Source organism: Leuresthes tenuis, unplaced genomic scaffold (genome assembly GCF_036924035.1).
Source record: "Leuresthes tenuis unplaced genomic scaffold, fLeuTen1.0.hap1 SCAF_9, whole genome shotgun sequence".
NCBI classification, from domain to species: domain Eukaryota; kingdom Metazoa; phylum Chordata; class Actinopteri; order Atheriniformes; family Atherinopsidae; genus Leuresthes; species Leuresthes tenuis.
The window spans coordinates 23,013,438-23,035,771 of record NW_027325363.1 but is presented as its reverse complement, the minus strand read 5'-3'; the positions used below and the strand labels follow the sequence as shown (position 1 = coordinate 23,035,771).

The following is a 22,334-nucleotide window of genomic DNA, read 5'->3' as shown; positions in this document are numbered from 1 at the left end:
TGTTACCATACGTTCAATAAACGTCTACAAACCAGTGTTAATCTATCTAAAATGTGTGAGACGTGGAGTCTACATTATTTAAACTCCCAACCCGAGGTTAAATGTAAAGTGAGAGACAGCATTACTGAAGCTATTTCTCAACCTCTGCATCTATGTGTCATTGATATTAAACACAAAGCGTTTTTTTTTTCCTCGCATGAATAAAACAAGTCCAGGTCACCAGAATCCCGGAATCAGCGACACATGGTAACTTAATGGGATAAGGGGAAACAATGACACGGTAATGTGTTCCAGTGAAATCACAGACAGTAGTCCAAACGCTGCTGCGTTCATAGTCATTACAGCACGAAATACTGCACTCAGTGTCAATGCAGAACAATTACCATTTGGTATTATATGTGTAGTCATATAATACATATTAGGCTTCCAAGTCAGCTCACTGAGCCTTGCCTGTTTGCAGGATTAGTTACCTCTAGCTAACTACAGCAGCTGGCGTGGAGATCTTCCAGGTATTGAAAAAGCATCGGTGATCGGCGGCCATAGCTCTTGGTTAATGGCGACAGTTTGCTTGAACAGGAGTCGGCATGTAAATGTTGGTCCATCATTTTTATTTCTTTTGAATCTATTTTAGTAGGGGGGGCTTTTTTGTTTGTTTAAACTTCTGGTTTTCAATGGTTTTATCCCTGGTTTTAGCTAACTCTGTAAGCGACGATTAAGTACAGTGATCATGTTTTTAAAGAAGTAGAAGGAGATTGGTCACTTTCTTTGGTCAATCTGATTGGAATTAGCTAACATTTGTTCTTGTTTTGGTTTGTTTTAAGGTTAGTCTACTACTGTTTTATCTATTTATTTTAGTTAAGAAAACAGAGTTAGATCTACACTGTTCCCTAAGTGATAAAGTAAATCACTTAGGGAACAATGTGTGTAATGTGTAAGGGGGGGCTGTGATAGTTATCATTAAACACAGTGCTAGCACCTCTGCAGTAGGTCTGTTTTGACTACTTTATTAATCTTTTTCCTTTACCCAAAGCCAGCACAGTCATAATAATTTCATTGGGTTTTATCCTCTTAAGGTCGCAATTTCTTTTAAAGGAGTAAATTCATTAAAATGTGGAATGAATATATACACAGCTATGAAAAGCAACACCTGTTCTTCCTTCTGTTCTTTTACCCCATGGGGAAACGCTTTACACAGCCTCAAACCATTCATTGTTACATTGGTGTGCTGTTCTAAGTGAGCTTTTATACCAACTTGTATTTCATGAAAAGTGGCTCATTGTATATCAAAAGATAACTGTATATATTTTAAGCTCCAATCTGTTCCTAATAACCAAGAACAGGCTGCTCTGCTGATCTGCTCCAAAGATTCTGATCGGAACACACCTAAAGACAACGTGGAAAACACTGCAGCTTTTGAAAGTTTATCATAAAACTTCAACATTTGGGACTTTGGACCAACATAAATGTTGAAAGCATGTCGACACATGTTGCATTCAGTCAGTGCAAGATCACGGTCTGGGTTAAACGTTGGAAAAAGCCCTGGAAACTACATGTCACATTTGGGATGACAACCTCAACCTCGAGTTTTAAAGCCCTGCACCCTGAAGACCAGACGAGTCATCCCCCTCAGCGAGTTCTCCCTCACTGTCAGGTTCAGCCTCCGACTGACTGTTAAACCAGGTGTGAAATCTGCCTACGCCGCTGATTTTGCTCTCTCAGCTTCACTTTCACCTCCCCATCTCTGGTCCCCAGTTATTCCCTCACTGACGCTCCAGAAGAATTTAGCTCTTAACCCACCGCCCCGTTTCCTCCAAGTGCCTGTGATGGTTTGATAACCAGCTATTAAACACTGTATCATGTACGCCTCATCTCATCTGCACAGCTAACTCACAATATTCATTTTTCATCTTAATCGAAAGAAGGAGTCATTATAATTGGAGTCATTTTTCCCTCCCTGCTGTGAACGCTGGTTGTGTAATCTGTTACTGCTTTGGCACTGCCATGCAACCTGCATTCATCAGCTTTTATCTAAGCACTGTTTTGTTATAACAATGGTGAATAGCATCTCATGTGGCTGTGCAGGCCCACTGATGGCAGTCTCAATGGGCCCTGCTATTCTACATTATCCTCACTTAAACAAAGAGTAATTTTTTTTTCCATTGTGCTCTAATATGCAGCACACATCTCCGCACCGTTCTCATCACCCGGTGTTACAGCAGCGAAGTCAAGCTATATATTCCTGCCTCTCTGTCTGTCCTTTTCACTCCCCAAGCATTACGCAGCTCTATTCTGCTTATTTACAAAGCACAAGTGAGGAGGAGCCACACATTCAACACGGGGCTGTTGGAGATCCTAATTCCAATGGGGAAATCATCCTGTAAACACAGAGATATCGTTCTGAATGGGACAATGCCCTGCGTTAATAAGGCATCCTCCAGCTGAGCACAAAGGAGTCATTGATCATTTCGTGTCTTCGTTAAAACCCCGCGTTTCATCTCGCAGCTTTAATAAAGGGAAAATGTCAACCGTTTACAGGCCAGAGAAGATGGATCACTTGATATTCTGCCATTGATTATGAGATATGTTTATGAAGAGTCAGACTGCAGCTCACTGGTCCCTGTGAGGATACTCTGTCCTGCTTCCTCTGACTCAGCTCCTCATTGTTCCATGGTGCCGTTTCTAACTTCTAATAGCGTATAGAGTGATTTTCTATCATCTCAGCACTACGTCTGTCATCCTTACTGACGGAGCGATGACAGTGAGCTGTAACTTCACATCACTGTTGCTTTGGCATAATTACAGCTGTGATAGTGCGCAGGCAGAAAACAACTTAATAGCCTTTGGGTAATTACCCCAATTGACTGGATGGTGGCTAATTGGATTGTTTGACAATGTGTGGATGTGCATGTGTGGGTGTGTCTGTTTGTTTGTGTGGGTGTGTGGGAAGCCCTTGGCAATAAACAAATAACCACAGGAGACTCCATTTGTAGGAACTGCACAACAGGAGCATCGCATCCCCAAACCAGTGTGATGGCAGTGAACTGTCAGTGTCATCTTCACTGTTGATTCTCTGGGAATGTCTAGCTCACTTTGCTTAAGAATCAACTTTGAATTGACAGTGACAAACTCTAGAAGATCATCTCCAACAATGTGAATTTCTGAATAGAACAGTAACTCTTGCAGAGAATATAGTTTCAGGAATATCAATTTCAATTTTCACAGTGCAAAGACCATTCTTACAAAGACAGAAAGTGTATTACATCTTTTTTAAGGTTATTAGTTAGCTACATTTTTACTCTTTATTCCCCCTAACTGATCACTAATCAGTGCCGCTAACAAACTATTCATGTTTTCCATTGTTGGTTTTATTGTGTCAAATTCAGAAAACACCCTCAAACAGTCACAGCTTGCCATAATTTACTAAATGAACATGATGTTTTTCAATCTGCCAGAGACAGGCCAGAGAAAGGCTTCTCACTGCTTTTAACATCAGTTAGTAATAGCTTTAGTCTTTGTATATGTTTGGCAGCTCAAAATATTGAAAAATCATTATGCTTTATCAACACATGTGCCTTCATGGCATGATTGCCTTACCGCGAACCATCAGTTTAGTTGCTCATCACCCAAAATTCAGCTTCTCTGTAGTTTGATCACATCCTGACCCCTTCACTGTCTCCCTGTTCGCACCAGATCTGATTTCTAATAGCCTCTGCAAGCACAGAAATAGCAAACAAGCTCTCACAATCATATTTATGGGATCTCATCATCCGTTACACATCCTGTCACAATTTATAATCAGAGGGAGCTGGCCGGCAGGCCATCACCGACAATCAAGAGGAAATTAGCAGGCAGCAGAGCACACATATCTTTTGGGAGCCATAGGGAAGATGAACCTGTGATATCTTCAAATTCAATCCACTGTTTTATCACACAATCTCTTGTTATACTTTGAGGAGCACTGCCACACACAGACAAGCTTTTCACAGTCCACTCCAGAGCTGCCTCTGAGTTGCTTCCTTGTTATGGTCAGTTGCTGTCTGCTTTCTGTCTGATGAAACATGTCAAGAAGCATTTATATACTGGACTGTACGTTCATATACTATACTTTATCTGACTGAGAGAAAAAACTCTGCCGAAGCATGCCTGAGGAGAACGGCTGCTGAAATAAACTGACTTGATCCTCACTGATATTTCTCTCAACAAACACTGCGAAGATTTGTGTTAAAAAACTGTGTCGCCTCGTTTTACTTTTGAACATTTCATGACAAAGCTTTGTTAGACATTTTTTAAAAAGCTGATTAGCAAACAAAAATTAGTAACATTTAGCAAGTATCAATAAAATGGTAGCACGGTATTATACAAGTGTGTCAGCATGTGCTGGTGTGTTCATTTGTGAGGTCGCGCTCCTCTGCTACTCAACTGATCAAATAAAGCCAAATCTATCTATAATCTATAGAAACAGGGTCACAAAGCAATAGCAAATCTAATCTGTAGCTATGCCTGTTTCAGGAGAAGATTTGGGTTTTTGCTCAATGGGTTACATTTTATTCCATATTAATAAAGTATCTCCTGGCAGTCGTGCTGGGCATGGATCAACAGCCGTGTCTCGCTGGGAGAGTTACAGCCTCTTTGGTCAAATATAAGAAATATAACAAATATACACCGGCAGCGAGGAGAGAGAAAATTAGATTAGCTTTTTTCACTCCTTATTGAGGTGAATCATTAAGATTTCTTTGTATTCTTCGTGCAAACACCAAATATTTTTCTAACATATGCGAGGAACGCATCCAGTTCCATTAATGCACTCAACTCCTTATCTCTTCATCTTAATTGCAAGATGTTTTAGATATGTAATCCAAATTGCAATCATTTCCTGTATACAGGGAGAGACAGAAAAGGGTTTACCTCTCAGAGCAACTTTGGCAACAAATATCAGTAAATGTTTAATGTGACACACCATCTGCCTTGAGGCCATGAAGGCAGCTTCTGGAAAGAGGAAGGCAATTCTGGGTTCATCAGAGATGATTTTAGAACTGCTGTGTTAGTGGTAATGGACACTGTTGTCTCCTGCTAAAGCCATTTTAACACGCGAACGCTGTAGATTTCCAGGAGAAAGTGAGTATTTGGTTCGGACTTTTTCTGCAGTGAGTGTTCACACATGCACATCACAGCGGGAGGCTTTGTGCTGGAGATGCCCTCTCTCAGCTAAAGATGCGAGGTAGAGGGTGCGGGGGACTGGCTTTCTGTAGCCCGCGCATGAGGCAACATGTTGTGCAGAAATTACGATCTGGAAATAGAAGTTTTTTCTTTGCAACGCATTGAGAATAGCAGATGAGGCTGCTTGTGTTGACAGAAGTACTGCATGAATCTTCATCTACAACAGCGGGGAGAAAGAGGAAAGGTCTGCAGAAATAAACTCTCACCAGCGCACACATGCTCGCTCACACAGCGGCAGCAAATGCTCCGGAATATTTGCTGACATATTCGCACATGGTCTCACCCTTCTGATGTTCCACAGAGTTTACTTGGACGCTTGGTTGAAAAATCTGTCAGGAGCAAATGTTGCAGACGTTTGAGTTTGCGCATCCCACTGCTCCAGAGCACCTTCAGAACTATTCAGGACTCCAGTGCATGTGTGAAAACGGAAGAAGTGCGCTCATTAGCACTCTGTCATTGTTCAGGATGAGTCTTTGAGTGGGTTTCTTTAATCACAGAGCTATTATCCTATTTTTAAGGGTGCCGGGATCAATGTCTTGGCATTGCTCCATAGTTGTCAGGTTTTTCTGTTTCTAGCCTCCTCGCGGAGTAAAGTGGGACAACAAGCCATTATCATGGTTTGCTAATTTAAAGCTCTTCCAATAGCTGGGATCTACTTGAAAGGCTTTGAAGGGACAAATAGGGCAAAAAAAGAAAAAAAACAAAACAAACACAAATGCACACACAAGTGACAAGTTGAGTCCCAACACGAAAATGAACAAGCCTGACAGAAGAGAGTCTTTAAAGAAAGCTTAGTTTACACAGTATACAAAGTGTCTGAACAAAGAAACAGTTGTAAGCTCTTGTAGGTGGTGTTTTAGAGAATGAAAACCTTCAACTTTTGTTGATGTCACATGATTTAGTAACTCTGCTGCATTTTAATATCTGCCTATAACATAACATTTTAAAAGAACGAACCATCAAAGGCAACCTCAGGTCAGTTCACTTTTCTCTTTGCTAGAGGCTGGTAGTCAGTGCCAGCAACGCCTTCGCTGCTCGCCTGGATGTCAGAATCACAAAATTTTATTGACACATATTTTCATTTAAATTTTGGATATTTCTTAAAATTTGTTTCAATTTGTTTGTCAATACTATTTTATTGTTGCTCTCCATGTAGTTTCCAGTGCATGAAAAAAAAACTAGAGCACATTTTTTAACCTGTGTTTTTACTCAGTAAGTAAAACCTACTCAAAGGCCTTAAGAAGTTCAATCTGTGGTTAAAAAATCAGGGAATGATGGTTAGCGAGGCTGCACGGTGGTATGGTGGTTAGCACTGTCACCTCACAGCAAGAGGGCTCCAGGTTCAATTCCAAGCTGAGTGGACTTTGCATCTGGTACTCTGGCTTTCTCCCACTGTCCCACCTTAATTGGTGTCTCTAAATTGTCCCTAGGATTGAGTGTGAGCGTGTGTGTGGTTGTTTGTCTCTGTGTGGCCCTGTGATTGATTGGCGACCTGTCCAGGGTGTGCCCTTTCCCCCAATGACCGGTGGGATAGGCTCCAGCCCCCCCACGACCCGACAGTTGGATTAAGCGGGTATAGAAAATGGATGGACGGTTAGCGAAGCAAAGTACCTAGCAAGCAACTGCTACATGTAACATGCTAGCTAGAATTATAGGATTTTGGTTCTTACTTTTACTTAGCCTTATTGGTTTTCAGTGAGGGATGTCTGAAGCTGGATTCACTGCTTAAGACTTTTTCAGGAGGGACTTTTCCAGAAAGACTGTGAGGAAGGCTTGGCTAACACTGTAACTCGGATCCCCGTCTCAGCCAGGGCAAACAACTGCTAAAGATACATCTGCCTCAATGCATCAATGACACTGTATATTGTACCACTGGGAATGTTTATTTCTTTGATAGATGAGGTGTTTCAAGCTATGGCAGATTATTATCACTACTACTTGGTTTGGATCATTGCTAGTGACGTCAACAATGTTGAGATCCAATGACCTGGCTGTGCCGTTAAGTGTCTCTGATAGCATGTGTGTTTAGACCCTGGAGGTTGACTAGAATCTGAAATGAAGTCGGCTGATTCCTGATTGCATTGGTCGTATTTCATAGCAGTTTTGATTGCTTGGTGGTTTACTATTTCTGATGGAACATCTTCTCTAACAACATACTAGAGGCAGAAATCTTCATGCTTTCAGTGAGGTATTCATGTTGCTATTGTACGTATAGTATCCCAGCTTACACTGTAGTTGTTTGTCCTCAAAGTGCTGCGCACATCGAGACAGCAATGCAGAGATACAAGATTTTGTAACACAGAAACTGGGAGTAATACTGAAGCTGTTTTAGGCCTCAGGTGTCTCAGTGTGCATGAGCAAGGCCACGCTTGTAAGCATACACACATCATCAACTGTTTCAGTGTGTGTTTGTGTAGGCATGTGCATGCAATGTTAGCGTATGTCTGAGAAGTGTATTTGATTTTGTGCAAGTGTGCCCAGATAAGCAACGCAAACACGTGTTCACCACTTTGTCAAAGTCCCACCTGGCGCCCCCCCCCCACCGTTCTTCTGGATCCAACAGAGACAATGCCACGGTGAAGTCTGCTGTAACAGAGCACAGATGGGATCTCCCTCACTTTCACTGTGTGCCTACAGTGATGCACCATTCTTCCTGGCTGCTCACACGCATCAGATTTGACAGGCGCATTCCTCGTCTGCAGGGACAGTACAACCGAGGACCACTTTTCAGTCCCATTCTCATCCCTGGAAAGCCGTTTGTGCATCCACAAAGTGTGGGTGGACAGAGCAATAGAGGCAGGGCGTGATATTTTGACTGTGTGAAAGAGAGGCACAGAGTGAAATCGAGGGTGAAAGAGAAAGACAGTGAAATTGGAAAACGTGGTGATGTAAGGCAAGAGAGCAGAGGCAAGGAAAAGGAAACGAGGCATTTAGAGAGACACACAAGGATGAAGGTTGTGACAAAGACACAAAGAGAAGTTGGTCCCGTATTTTGGTAGAATGTCATCTAAAAGAGAGATGAACAATAACAACTGAGTGAAGCTCAAGAGCACAATATAAGAGAGGGGCTTAAAATGAAGCTACAGAGAGCTGCGGCACAACCTCTCCAACAGGGAGCAATTCAGACACTTAACACACATTTTCTGAGAGACATTGTGTTGCACCGACTGCTTTCACTTCTGCAGCTTGGCCTCATTTTGGTGTTTAGATTAGAATATAGATCTTTGACACAATACAGATGTTTTTGTAGGAATTTCTTTTGTTTTCCTGTTCAAAACAGCTGGGTTTATCACAACTTCGTGCCTTTCTTTTAATGCTTGTTTTCTCTTTTTAATTCCCAAAACAAATCAACACTGGCGCATTGAGCATGATGAGGTAAAACCACGAGAATCTAGAAAGTGAGGCAAGAAGTCTTTAAGAAATAAACTCTGCCACGTGTTACAGACAAAGATGATCAATCATCTCGTGGGGTGACTTTGTGGTGATTAATCAGAACAGTATGGTGTGATTCTCTCTCCAGTCTTTCCCAACCAGGTGCTGATATGTGAGTGAAGTCTGTGCTGACCAGCTGGACTTGAATGGCTATGATTAGACAGCGCTCTGTGGCAACTATAGTTCAGCAGGTTCCACCACATACAGGCTTAGTGATTCCATCCAAAAGACCTTCTGTCCAACACTTACGTGTCCTTGGTGGGGACAATGAGTCACCCAAATAGCTCCTAAGGGTCATAAAAGTGCTACATAAATGCAGCCAGTGGTCAATTTCGTCGAAGAAATTCTGAAAGCTGAATCATGAAGTCAGTCTGTAATTTATTTATTAATGTATCTGTTTTAAACATGCTGTACATCTGACTTTTTCCGTTATTAATCATTACTTTGTTGTATTTTTTTTCCCCTGAAAGTGTCCTTGGTACATTTTAAAGGTGGAGGATTGAACTAAAATATTTGATGCTGTCAGATCTATAGGAGGCTTTTTATGAACTGGAATTACATAAATATATCTGAAATGAATCGGACTGAATTGGACTGATTAGGATTTTAACTGTAATCTAACAGCATCTAATTACACTTGGGCAGAACTTGTTAACTTTCTGTGTTTTTTGAGAAAAGGGTAATCTACAAAGAAACTGAATTAAAATTGAACTAAATAGAATTTAGTAGAACTGAATTGAACTGGACAGAACTGGACTGAATCTGAATTAAACCTGGGTGTGACTTGTATTGTGGCATGTTCCTACATCTTACCAGTACATTACAGGACCATATAAAAATCTAAATGTTCTCCTCGGCAGTCTGTTACATTTGATAGTGTCTTTCCTCATGATTCTAGTTACATAGATAATACCAATAGAAAGAGCAGCGGCACTGAGCTAGAGAAGAGGAAATGAAACAGCCAAGTTTCACCCCAAACAGTCACTTTATGAATTACCAATGGCAGCGAAAAGCCCTGAACATATTTAATGCAAGAGAATCTGTCCTTTTTTCCCTTTGTTCCCTTCTGTTCTCTTTCTCTTTGCTGTAGTACCAATTTCATTTCATTAGCAGCCCAACATCTCGGAGGACAACAGTTCACATGCATACTGACCAAACTGCCTCCAAATAGCAGGATTTCTTCATCTTCAAGGATGCATCAATAAAGGACCTATTCTTTAAAAACAAAAAAGAAAAACTGTATACACAGCAACATAAACCTTACCACTCCTTTTTATTTTTCCATCCTTTTTGACACAGCATCATGTCCGGCTCACCTCTGACCCTTGGAGGCTTTTAAAAAACTTAAAGGAGGTCATTTCTGTCGGAGTTCTCAACTGAATCCCCAACAGCCATTACAGAAGACCATGAACAACCCATGAAGCGCAAGAGTGGGCAGTTTACAAACTATATGAATCAGAGACATGAAACGTTCCCCTGCGTGTTTTTATCATTCAGTCCGCTCATGGTCAACATAATGAGCGGACCACCATGCACTTAAAACAGGTCACAGGATCTGTTTACCTCTCCGAGTGACACCAGCTCAGCCCCCCTGGGTTCATCAAGCGCTGTAAGGTCGTTTAGTCATTGTGTGAGTCGATTACCAATCAATTTCAAATTAGTGGTGCGAGGCCACAGTACTCCAGAGAGTGCAGTTGAAAATACCAATAACCAGTCCTTGCTTCAGGACGAACTCGTGTCCTAAAAGCATCCCCACAGCTGAATCTGCATCTTCAGTAAACACAGCTCCTAAGTAACTGTCTGTCATAGTGGACTGGAAAGAGACTGCCCGCTTCCCCCAAAGGAGCACTGTGCTGTTGGTTTTTGTTTTGTGCTTATCATTGGTGCAGTAAAATCTCTTCATGTAAGATATCAAATGCTCGCCACATCAGCGCTATTGTATTTCCTGATCTCATCCTCATCCTACAGTATTTCTCTGGGTCTGATGGGTGTCAAAGGGAGAAAAATATTCCTCAAATTAGTCACACAAACCAAAAAAAAAGGCTCATGTCACAACGGCTGACAGGCAGAATTAACTTAAAATGCTTACGTGGTTTAATCATGTGGAAAAAAAAAAGGTATTGGTAGCAGCTAATTCACCGAAAAACTTCAGAATATCATTTCAACTTTAAAACAAATAAAGGCGCAGATCCCGCAGAGTTACCTCCTCTTGGAGGGAGACTTACTTGCTCAAGTCTCATATGTCTTAAAGAGGAAATGGGCGAATTCAATAAAATATGCAGCAACTGGATAATTCATGTTTTGTGCATCTAATAGTACACCTAGGTTCAGCCATTTGAGTCTTCAGTGCTCGATGAGACAAATGACTGATTTAGGGACATGTGAAATATCATATTTGACCTGAATGTAGGTGTTTAAAAGCATTACAGTGAGCACGGGTTGCTTTTCTAAATGTCGACGTGTTCTTCTGTTGTAGATGTAAAATGATACAAAATATCTTGGAAGTCCCAACTGTTTTTCAGGGACGGTCACGACATCTACTCTTAAACACTTGGCTGAATGTGGAATGATGTAAGTGGTTAGCTGGCAGTTGAACAGACAATGCCTTAAAGGGTTTTTTTGCTTTTCTTTTCTTAGGTCAGGTATGTGAGAATTACTTATGAGCAGTCAGTGTCTTACCTGCAGCAAACTACAGTCAGAGCACTCTCAGTTTGGAGAATTGGGGAGGACTTCTGATGGGGGAGCTTGGTTAAAAGCTACTCAAAACAGGGACAGGAGAAGAATTTCAAAACTACTTCATAAACTTATAGCAGTTTGGGTAAATGCAGCATTGTGGATTGTTACAGCAGTAAACTATTGCATCAGATGGCTGTTTTTCTTTGTCACTATAGTTTCTCATCTGAATAACATTAGTGTTGCACGAGTAGTGGGCCAATGTGAAGTGTTGTGTAAAAATTCAGAGTATAAGGTTTGCCAAGTTTATGATGTTTGAATTCTTTTAGATGGTGAAAATTCACTCTTTTCCGTCCCTTTTTCGAGCAACTTTGGCTTGGCTGGTCTGTCAGCTCCCCTCCCAGCTTCTCCAAACTGAGAGCGCTCTGATCGCTGTGCGCAGCAGGTCGAAGGCTTTAACATTTAACACTTTAAATTCAGAGTATTGTTTTCTGATGCAAACCAGCTACACTTTGATCGTTGACTTTTGTATGTTTTAAAAGCATTGTTGAGCTTGCATCAGTGTGATGAATTAATCCTACAGAGTGAAAAGCCATGTTAGAGGTGAGGGTTGAATTACCAAGATTAGCTATTGTCACATTCAAATTATTGGATAATTTAGCCACTGACATGATAGCTTGGTGTTTTATCTGCTTTTTGCCCCCAATTCATTTAAATAAGATGCATGATATCGTGTCACACACTCAAATAAAAAAAACAAAAGGGCAGTGGAACAGATGAGACTGAACCTGCTTAATGACCCTACAAGACAATCCGACTGCCTGAGACCAGGAGATTTGTGAGAGATGGATCGAACTGATGAAGTCATCACAGTCTCAAATAAACCGTGATTCTTTGAGGGTGGACTGCAATTTAGTTGCCAGGGAAATAAAAGGGCCCCCAGCACAAACACCTGCGGGAATAATGTGTGCTCAGGAGCATCTTTTTCGCCATTGATCTGAGCTCATAAAGCCTTCCAATGATAAACATAGCAACTGTTCCCAGTAACACCAGAGAACAACTTAACGACCCTCTGGCAGTCACTGACTGAGAGCCACAATATATCACACGCACAAGGAAGTGAATGGTGTGGGAGGGCCTTTTGTGAATTATAAGTCAATTAACATGGATTGTTACAGACATGAAAATTGGAGCCGATGCCCTGAAGAATAAGAGAATAGCATTATTTTTGACAGGTTTTAATGACAAATAAGATTAGGAAAGACCTTAACTAAAGTGCTATATGTATCATTTAATGCTACTGCTACTAACTTGGCTGTGGCTGCTTTTTGAAAGAAAGAATTACATGGATTGGCTCGCCATAATGAAACAGATTTTAAATGTCACTGTGTGATACTGACAGTACAGAGAAACAAAAGTAACTCTGTTCAACAGTCAGACATCTGACTCAATGTTATGACGTTGCACAGATTTACACAATCAGAGACTTTTTTTTCCTCCCCTGTATTTGTTCAAGCAGATGTTTTGGGACAATCACAGACTAGCTAAACTTCTCGCTGATAAAAATGTACGGTTTAAAAAACCGTAAAGGAGCCTGTCTGATGCTTTTCAAGACAGAGCTCTCTACAACTTAATGTTGTTTCAGCACGAAGCAAACAACCCCTGAGTTACTGATGTTATATGCAAGTGCTGACAGCAAAAAAAAAAAAAAACCCTGTCAAACCTCTGCAGCCAGCAAAGCAAAACTGCTCATTTCAAGGGTGGGATCTTCAGGGCGCCATGACGAGAGGAAGACATGCGCTTTAAATATGTATGAGCCCAGGGCTCATGTGCATGCTCAAAAGGAAAATAAAGCAAAAAGTGACTCTCATTTAAAATCTACAACATGTCCCAGCATACTATAAAGACTAAATCAAAGGTATTATAACATACAGTCAGATTTGTGGAATTTTTCTTGAATGACATCATGTGCTCTGTGCCTGTAACCAAACACTGTCTTCCATCCCCGAGTTACAGTGTGAAGTTGCATTTAACAGATTCTTAACTAACAGCAGCTCTTATAACAGTGCCATTATCGCACTTAATCCACAGAGGAAATTATCTTGCTCCTTAAAGCAATGATTATGTGGCTAAAGCAAACCGAGATATAACCTGCTCATCGTGCTGCAGTAAGACAGATTTCCCCAGCAGCTTTTAAGCACTGATTAAAAGTGTCTTTAATGTCCCTGAAAGTCAAACAATAAAAGCTATTTTTTTCACGTAACTCCTTATCTGAAATGACCAAACTTGCAGCAGAGAGGGAAGTGTGTGGCACATTTTAAACAACAAAACCTCAGTCTAAAGCGTGTCTGACAAGTGCAGTGACTGAGCCTCTGTTTTGATAAGTGACACCCTAATTCCCCGGCACTTCGCCTCATGGTCTGACCCAAATGCAGTTAAAAACACAGCTGATAACAGAGCTGCATCATCATCGGACTGCTCCCTACATGATATCATAACTCACTCATGTTTTCCTCATTTGCCACTCTGATTAAAAGGTACAACTCCCAAAAAATAAAAAAAACTCAAAGCCCCAAAACCTCCGTGAACTGACCACATCAGATGTTGGGCCCAGATGCTCGGCTGAGCAGGACTCCGCGGGGCCTGGTTTAATGTGTGCTTAAGAGACCGGGGAAAATGCTGCGCTCTCTCTCCTTCCAAATATCAGCCCATCATTTATTTATGTCCCCTCCCAGGATGGCGGCTGCTGCCATCATCCAGAGGAGCGCGACGTCTGAAGTTCCCTGCGCCTCCGTCGCTCAAACGTGCACTTTGTGAGCGGTCCCAAAGGTCCTTTAATTTTTTTTGAGAGGCTATTTTTAGAGGGGAAAAATAACCGAGGTGGAAAGTTCCATCTGTCCGACACTCTTGTTCCAGCTGCTCCTTTTTAGCAACGGGCCGAAAGAGGAGGGGAAAAAACACTACTTATCACGTGAACATTACAGACGGCTTTTTGTTCTAACTCTGCTTTAGCAGGAAGAGACGCACAGTCATGTGAAACTGAACCCAAGACTCTAAGGTTTTACTTATAATGGACATAATGAGAAAAATCACGTGGTGCTTACAGGTTCTTAAAATCAGATGCAACCTCGTGGACTCCATACGGTTTGGAAATGACCACATAACCCTCCCCTGACTGATGGCAGCAATAATTTCTTCTCAAAGATCATTGCTGATGTCTTTCCTCCTTGGCAAAATGTCAAAACCTTTATAGAGGTTCTCACATCCGCTGATGAATCAGGTGCAGCATCTGCACTCCACACTCACAATGTTTAAAACATTTTTCTTTTTTTAAAGCTCTTTTCAGTCAAACACTCAAAGACAATTCTAATTGAACAAAACAAAGCAGATTTTAGGAGGTGGACGAGGAGCAGCCAGATCTAATCGGACCTTTCGCTGGAGACATTCAAACCACCAAAATGCTGCCAACTACACCGTGAAAACAGAGCTCAGCTATCATATTCTAGCGATCTACTGTCTGAGAAATTCAATCGGCAAAACAGAACCAGATTGTTAAAAAAAAAAAAAAAAAAAAAAAAAAAAAAAAAAACCAGGCAATCCAAGCTTGCTATGAAATTTATGCCAGAACTTTAAGCAGACCCTCAAAGGTTAACAAGCTTACAGTGAGAGAGGAGAGGAGATTTGGTCTGAGTTCCGCTTTGATGCAGACACGAATGCCCTGAATGTCAATGAGTCTGAGAAACACTCCATGCTATCGCTTCTGCTTTTTCTCACTGGGCTCTTCATTCAAAACTAATCTGAGGCTGTGAACCTTTGAATGTTTATGAAATATTCTATAACTCTATGAAACTATCAAAACAAGACAAAGGGAAAAACAAAAGCGGTTGAAAAGTTCAGAGCCAACAACCTCAGATTGGTTTTAATTTGCTGAATTGACTGAATCTCCGGATCGGTCCCTGCCACAGCCTCAAGGGGTGTTCTGGGTGGGTCGTAAAATCGGGCGTCACGAACAGCGCAGCTCTGTGCCGCTAACGCCGGGGGCGAATCAATCCGTTTATTAGCACACAGCCTCTGCTGGTTATTCTTCTAACTTTTCGAAACTTTCCTCTGACGCTTTAAGAACTGCAGATCCAGGCAACCCAACGTGTATCCACTGTAACTAACTCAGAGGTGATGATGCAATATTTATGTGTAAGTGTGTGTGTGTGTGTGTGTGTGGAGGGGGGGGGGGGGTTGATGGATTCGAAATGTTCTCTAATGCACACCCTGACATGAGAGTGCAGGCCGAGAATGACTCCTGTGAGTTCTGCTCTTTTTTTTTTTTTTTTTTTTGCTTTCCGGAACTTTTCAAAAACTTGTTGCCTTTTTTTTTTCTTTCTAAACGTCCACGGTGCTGAAGCATTGTGTGCGCGTACATCAAAGCCAAACAGCAAACTGTGGCGCGAGGAAACGTGTAATAAACAATCCCGTTTCTGCTTACAGTGATCAGAACTGATCAGATCGTTGCGGTGACAATGTCTTGACATGACAGGTGGAGGTCGGCACGTGCGACCAAAACAAGCAACCACAATCAATACCCGCTTTGCTGCATCAGAACTTATTTATAGCAACACCGGCAGCACCCCCCACCCATCCACACCGAGACAGAGAGAGGAGGGAAGGAGCGCTGTCCTGCCAAGTGCAGCGTCTTCATGAACAAGTTTCTCTTATTGATAGAGCTCACACCGGTGGTGACGTCATGGAGACTTAATTCAGTCGTGTGCAGTGGACAGACATGTGGATGCTGATCTCTTTAGGGGGAACAGAATAAAATGAAATAAACAACCACAATCCAATGTTTGCATCTGAAAATCTGGGCAAAGCTGATCAGGAAAATCAAATCATGCTGCTGATATATGCGCGCGTGTAAAGCTGATGAGACCATACATCCAAAGACTGCAGAGGCTAAATGAGCGAGGGGCAGAGTAAAAGCACCTGGCCAATCAGGATCAGGACTGAATTCAATCCAATCTCCCACAATTGCTCTATCTCAAACTGACATATCAGAACAGTCTCTGTGTGTATGCGTGTGTGTGTGTGTGTGTGTGTGTGTATGTGTAGTTGAAAGAGAGCAGTATTTTCACTCTGAAATGAGACTCTGAGGGATCTACTCTGCTGTGACTTTCATTTTAAACTTACAGTCACGGTTAAAACCATCATTCGTAACAGAAATTCAGCCAACAGAAGAGGCTCATTTGGGACCATTCCTCAGTGTTGTCTTCTTCTAGTTTTGCATTTTATTCCAAAAGTGCTTTCTCTGAGCTTAATATTTGATAAGGGCACAGAATACCATTTTCTGAATGACGAAAAACCAACATAAACGTATGACCACCTCGCTTAACTCGCATGTACTTTTAATAAGAACATTGATGGGTAGCTGCAGGGAAAGCCGCACGGAACCAAGAAGGGAAGGTTAGAAAAACATCTATACGCGCACACAGTGTAATTCCCGCTGGAGAAGTGGAGGAATACACAGTGATTTTTTTCTCTCTCCTCCCTTTGGGGTTGCCGCGCTCTCCTGCGCCGCTGCTCATCATAGCCTACTTCTCGTTAATCGGACGGATTACCAGCGCAACCCTCCACCGTCTGCTACGTTTCTATTTCAAAACACGGACACTCCCACTATACTGTACCACGTTTTTATACGTGTCTATCAGTCGCGGTAGCGTGCTTTTAAAAAAGAAAAAAATAAAGAAAAGTCCTTGCGTTGTGTAAGCGGAAAGAAACACCAGGCACGCCAGCAGAGCGCATTAGGGATAAGATGCGCACAATCAAAAGTGCTTTGGAAAGAACCGACGTGACGACCATGGGAGGGGGAGGGGTGGGGGGTCACTGAAAACGGGTGTTTTAGTTTTTGTGGGACTGCCGGGGATTTACCAGCGTGATCCAAAAACACTGTATTAAGGAAGGGTGGGATCAAACAGGCCGTGGCACGCGCTCTTGGAGAGGTTGAACCGGTGGCACAATTTAGTTCCAGATGCATCCGTTTTCGCAGGGCTGGAGCAGACACTTTAAAATGGAAGTAAGCCATTTGATGTAGGCTACTATGGGGCTCATTATATTTATCGTCATCGCAGTGGGAGCACACGGGACGCGCTCTGCTTGTTCTTAGAGATAAACAAGTTTCCAAGTGTCACACAACTTACCCTCCATGCAGAAAATGACCATCCAGGCTATCCATAGGTCTGAGTTCTGAAACTTCAACATGGTTCCGAAGTGTTCCGTGGGCTGGCTTTCACTTCAAGTCCAATGCTTCTCTTTTTGGAAACCTCAGCTTTGCTCACAGATTCCTTAAAGAAAAGTAAGTCTTCCTTGCAGTGACGCGAGACATGTAAGAAAATCTAAGGTTTTACGCAGCGCACATTTGCGATATTTTCCCAAAACTGCGTGATCTGCCCAAATGTGAGGAAGAAAGTAGGCGAGCACAGGGTATTGCTTTATCCACAGATCTCTTGTCTCCACTTCGGCCGCTTTTATCGCTCCTCTCGTCCCGTTCTTTGGTAGCCGCTGGTGATTCCAAGATTAATTTTTTTCCCACACCTCAGTTTGGGTAAAACTCAGCGTCCACCTGCGAGCCTTTAAAAAAATGTGCCCACGAACAGACTTACAAACAGAGCTGAAACTGGCTCTTCTCCCGTCCGCTTGGCGAGTCTCTCCAACGCGTCTTGTTGCGCTCCATGGTTTCTCGTCTTCTCCGCTGCTGCCAAGCGGAGCCGAGAGCAGGTCACAGCTGAGAGGTGCGCGCGAGGCACTGTCACTTCCGGCCGAGGTTGGTCAAAATAAAATACATCTCGGAGAATCAGAAGCTGACATTACGGTTTTGACATCACAACTGTCATTAGGTCACGGTTGAACTACTATTTTCGTCGTCTGTACCAAGACGCCACTTTATACATTTCTGCTCAAGAAGTTCCGTTTCCAACGAACTTGTTTATTTATTGTTATTTATTTCTACGCTTACAAGATGCGTGTCCGCCACTTTAAAACGAAGTAGCTATTTGTCTTTGGCGCGATTACCAACACCACAGACTGAAGGACGGCAGTCAGCCTGGGGAAGCATCAGCACGTTGGAACTTGACGAGTTTGTTTTATTTTGTAGGCAGCAGTCTATCGGCTTCCTTCAGCCTGAGTAAGTCTGTGCGGCTTTATCGCTCAGCTGCGGCTGATTGAGTTGAGCTCGAGCCCGGCTGTTGCTGGGAGACCGCTGACGCTACACGAGAGAGACAGAGAGAGAGAGAGAGAGAGAGAGAGAGAGAGAGAGACGTCCAAGCCCACCTGCGGCGCGTCCACAGAACTACCAAAAGAGTAGAATAGAATAGAATAGAATAGAATATATCTTTATTGTCACGTTGATATGAAGTGATGGTGTATTTATGGTGCCCATACACTATTTATAGTGTCCACATTGAATATAGCCTTAGATTCGTGGCACGTTTAATTTATGATAGCTATAAATAATGATGATAGATGTAAACTGTAATCAATCACAGGGTTAGGGCGACATTTCTACTACATTACTTTTTCTGCCACTGTGACATCATTCAGCAGCTGCTCTAACCAGCGATGCTATATTAGACCCTTCATTCATCATTTTTGTTCATTCATAATGTAAATTTCAGCACAGCGTCCCTGCAACAGATGTAGCGTTCAATCATTTCTTCTCAGGTGATTTTTTTCACCGGTTTGAATCACATCAGTGGCAACAAGAAAGAAAAAAAGAACACTGCATGGAGCACAGCCACAACACAAACAGCGGACAGAGTTCTGCAAAGGTCCCTCTCAACGATTCTGGATGTGAATTGGTGCACAGCCTCGATGCAGGATCTTTTTTGTTTTATTTAGAAAAAAAAAAACATTCATCATGACAGCATCAGGAAATAGTGGAAATAACTGTTGGGAGACTGAAGGAAAGACGATTAAAATACTGTGAGCTACCAAGAAGACTGCATCAAACAATGTAGGTTGTTAGATGCAGCCTCTAATCACTCTGATCCACTGATGACACTTGGCTCAGCTCAGCATTAAGTGACTGCTTGTATCTTCTCAACTTCACAGGATGTCTGTTCTTAGCAGTTTTAGCGCATCCAAACATCAAAAGAGAAAGTTTACAACTCAAGTCATTTAGATTTTTCTTCCCTAATTTGATTTTTAGAACTTAAAAAAAAGAGAGAGTAAAAAAAAAAAATCAAAGGGAAATACGTGATGGGAGAGCATCATCCATCTACCCCCCATCTCTTCATCCTGCCTTGTTGCCTCTGAGCAGTTGGCAGGAATTCACAGACATTTAGCTGTCACTGCAGACAAATAAGGTGCAAGTAAGGGCATCTCGAGCATGCCCTGAAGTCTTCGCATCGCTCTCTCTCCGTTCAACTCTGTCTCTTGCTTGAACTGTAAACCTGCCCAGATGCTCCCTTTTTTTTGTCATGGTCATGCAACTTTTCTGATACTCATGCGAGTTCAGAAAAAAAGAAAGAAATCTAGTGAGCTGTATCACATGTTAAAGGTTTGAGGCAGTGTTTGACATTCTGCCTCTCTTTACAAAACCTAACACTAAAATGTCTCTAAATGTTGCTATACTTGAACTCTTCAGGCCTGCAGGTCACACTTTAACCCTTAACGTATTATTTCACGACACTGACACTAAGAAGAATTTATATTTTTGTTCTTATCTTCAGTGCTTGCAGTAAACTGTGAAGTGGTTGCACTGCTGCAGTATCATTCAAAGACCAGGCTGTAAAACAGCAAGAGAAAAGCAACAAGATTATCTCATGCGTAAACAGATTCACTGCATCCGATTCGTCATGAATCTTAAAAGGGCCATATTATGTTTAATTGTATTAAAAACTTTGTAAAATGTTTCTTAAAGGTCAGACTGCTATCAACAATCACGTCTACATGATTAACAAGTTGAACGTTATCTCCCTTCGTGCCTTTTTGAATGACTCCGGGAACAGGTGAATTGTTTTTCTTTATCAGAGTGAAACACATCAAGAGTTTTAGACAATTTCATTGTGAGTCACCCTGTCAGCTGTTTTCTCTGTAGCCTGTCAAAGTAAAGATGCAGCTTGCCGGTTAGAATGGGTCAAAGTACGGTCAAGTGGAAAAGAAGATACACTGTGTGAGCTTTTACATATCAGCACATCATAAAGGAATCATCTGAGATTAAAAATCAGATAATTGGAATATGAACAACACATGACATATCACACTGTGTGATTATTTATTGAGTAAAACTGAACCAATTGTGCAAAAGTCATGTGGGAAAAGTACACCCCATGATTCAGTAGCTTGTAAAACCACCTTTAGCACCAATTAGTTGAAGTAATCATTTTCAGTATGGCATAATGAATCTCTCACATTGTTGTTGAGAAATTTAATCCACTCTTTTTTACTACTGCAATTACCTGATTTTCTATCACTTGTCTTTATTATTGCCTCCCAACCAAACTATTAGGATTAGAATTCAGCGATCTTCTGTTGATATTAATGTGCAGAAATGTGCCACAAACAGTGCATTTTCATTTAATGACTTTATTTTGGGAGTTCCTTAGAATGTTTAATGCTTAACGGCGAACTGATCTTTATAATTTGGAGAAGTTCAAATATGTGTTTAATATTTAACAGCTAATGTTTAACAGTTGTAAAAAAAAGTATGAAATACATATTTGTGTATATTCACTTACAAGAAGTAGACCGGAAGGAGTTATTTTCTTTCCAGCAAACCGGAAGAGGAGAGGAAGAAGAAGTAGGGGCGGTAAAAGAAGAACATGGCAGTGGTGTGTATGGTTTAAAGACGGTCTGGTATTGCTGTATTAGACTGAGCCGAGTTGAACGGCCTCCCTTCGTGTGCTCGGACGTCAGAGGGACATGAGATTGTTCGCTGCTGCGGGAGTGTGGCTGGCTGAAGGCTGAGAAGCCGGCTAGCTCAGTTAGCTTACGGCTAGCTACGGGTGTAGGCACCTGATGTAGGCACCTGTTTTGCACGGAGGAGGACGAGGCCGATACCGGGAGGAGACCGACTGGACGTCGTGGACGAGTAGCTGCAGCTCTCATGGGAGTTCCTGAAGTCATCTCCGGGGATACAGTAAGAAGCTGACTGGTTTACACAGAGGTATCTCAACGGTTTTCTCTTCATGGGCTCTAACATTTAAAGCGCGCCAATGAAACTCACGTGCAAGTTTGCCAAAATATGACTTCCTGACAAAAAAGTTTTCTTGAGACTAAGGTTGACTCCAAACTAAACCACTGCATTTATTTTATTGCCTATTTCTTAATTTTGTTAATAAAATGTTGAACTCGACAGATGGAGTCTTAGTTTTTTAGTCATTTTTTTAGTCATTGTACATTTTACAATGGGGTGTCTCTTTCACCATTTTTAACATGGCATTGGAGTTGAGAAAAATTAATGCTTTGTTTAGCATATCATAAGGTGTTTTCTCTAACCCTAAGGAGCTTGTGGTAAAAGGATTACACGGTTGCTTAATTTATTGAGGTTTGCAAGCAAATATTCCTGTGCAGTCCTGGCTCAGCATTTCAATCAGGCCGTTTGTCGGAGTTAATGGTGGACTCTACAACTGCAAGATGTCCAAGTCCTGGGGCTGCAAAACAAGCCCAGATCATCATCCTTCCATATATTATATTATATTATCATATCTCAGCCACTATTCAGTCACTGTGTTAACACTGTTTTCCGTGTTTTGTTAGATCTTCCCTTAGGACTGTGTTTTAGTTTGTTCTCTACCTAAGAGCTGCTGTTTAAGGATGCAGCTTTGAGTGCCTCGAATAGTGTTCAAGATCATCACTGGATTTTATTCCCCCTATCAGAATGGCTTGTAATTAGTTTTCTACCATTAATTTCAGCTCATATTCTGTTTACAAATTGATTTTTTTTTTCTTTTAAATAAGAGTTTTTAACCAATTCTTGCAGTACTTGTCCAATGTACTCCCCTGATCTCTGACCCCGGTGTTGCTTT

General features: G+C 41.8%; 1 protein-coding gene across 1 annotated transcript in view; it reads right to left on the bottom strand.

The window, feature by feature from the left end:
- Positions 1–18,051, bottom strand: part of igsf11 (immunoglobulin superfamily member 11) — a 103,998-nt gene extending 85,947 nt beyond the window's left edge. The window contains exon 1 of the mRNA XM_072392913.1: positions 17,508–18,051. Within this exon, the coding sequence (XP_072249014.1) occupies positions 17,508–17,568 (61 nt within the window). The 5' untranslated portion in view covers positions 17,569–18,051. The remainder of the gene's footprint in view (positions 1–17,507) is intronic.
- Between the last annotated feature and the right edge of the window lie 4,283 nt (positions 18,052–22,334).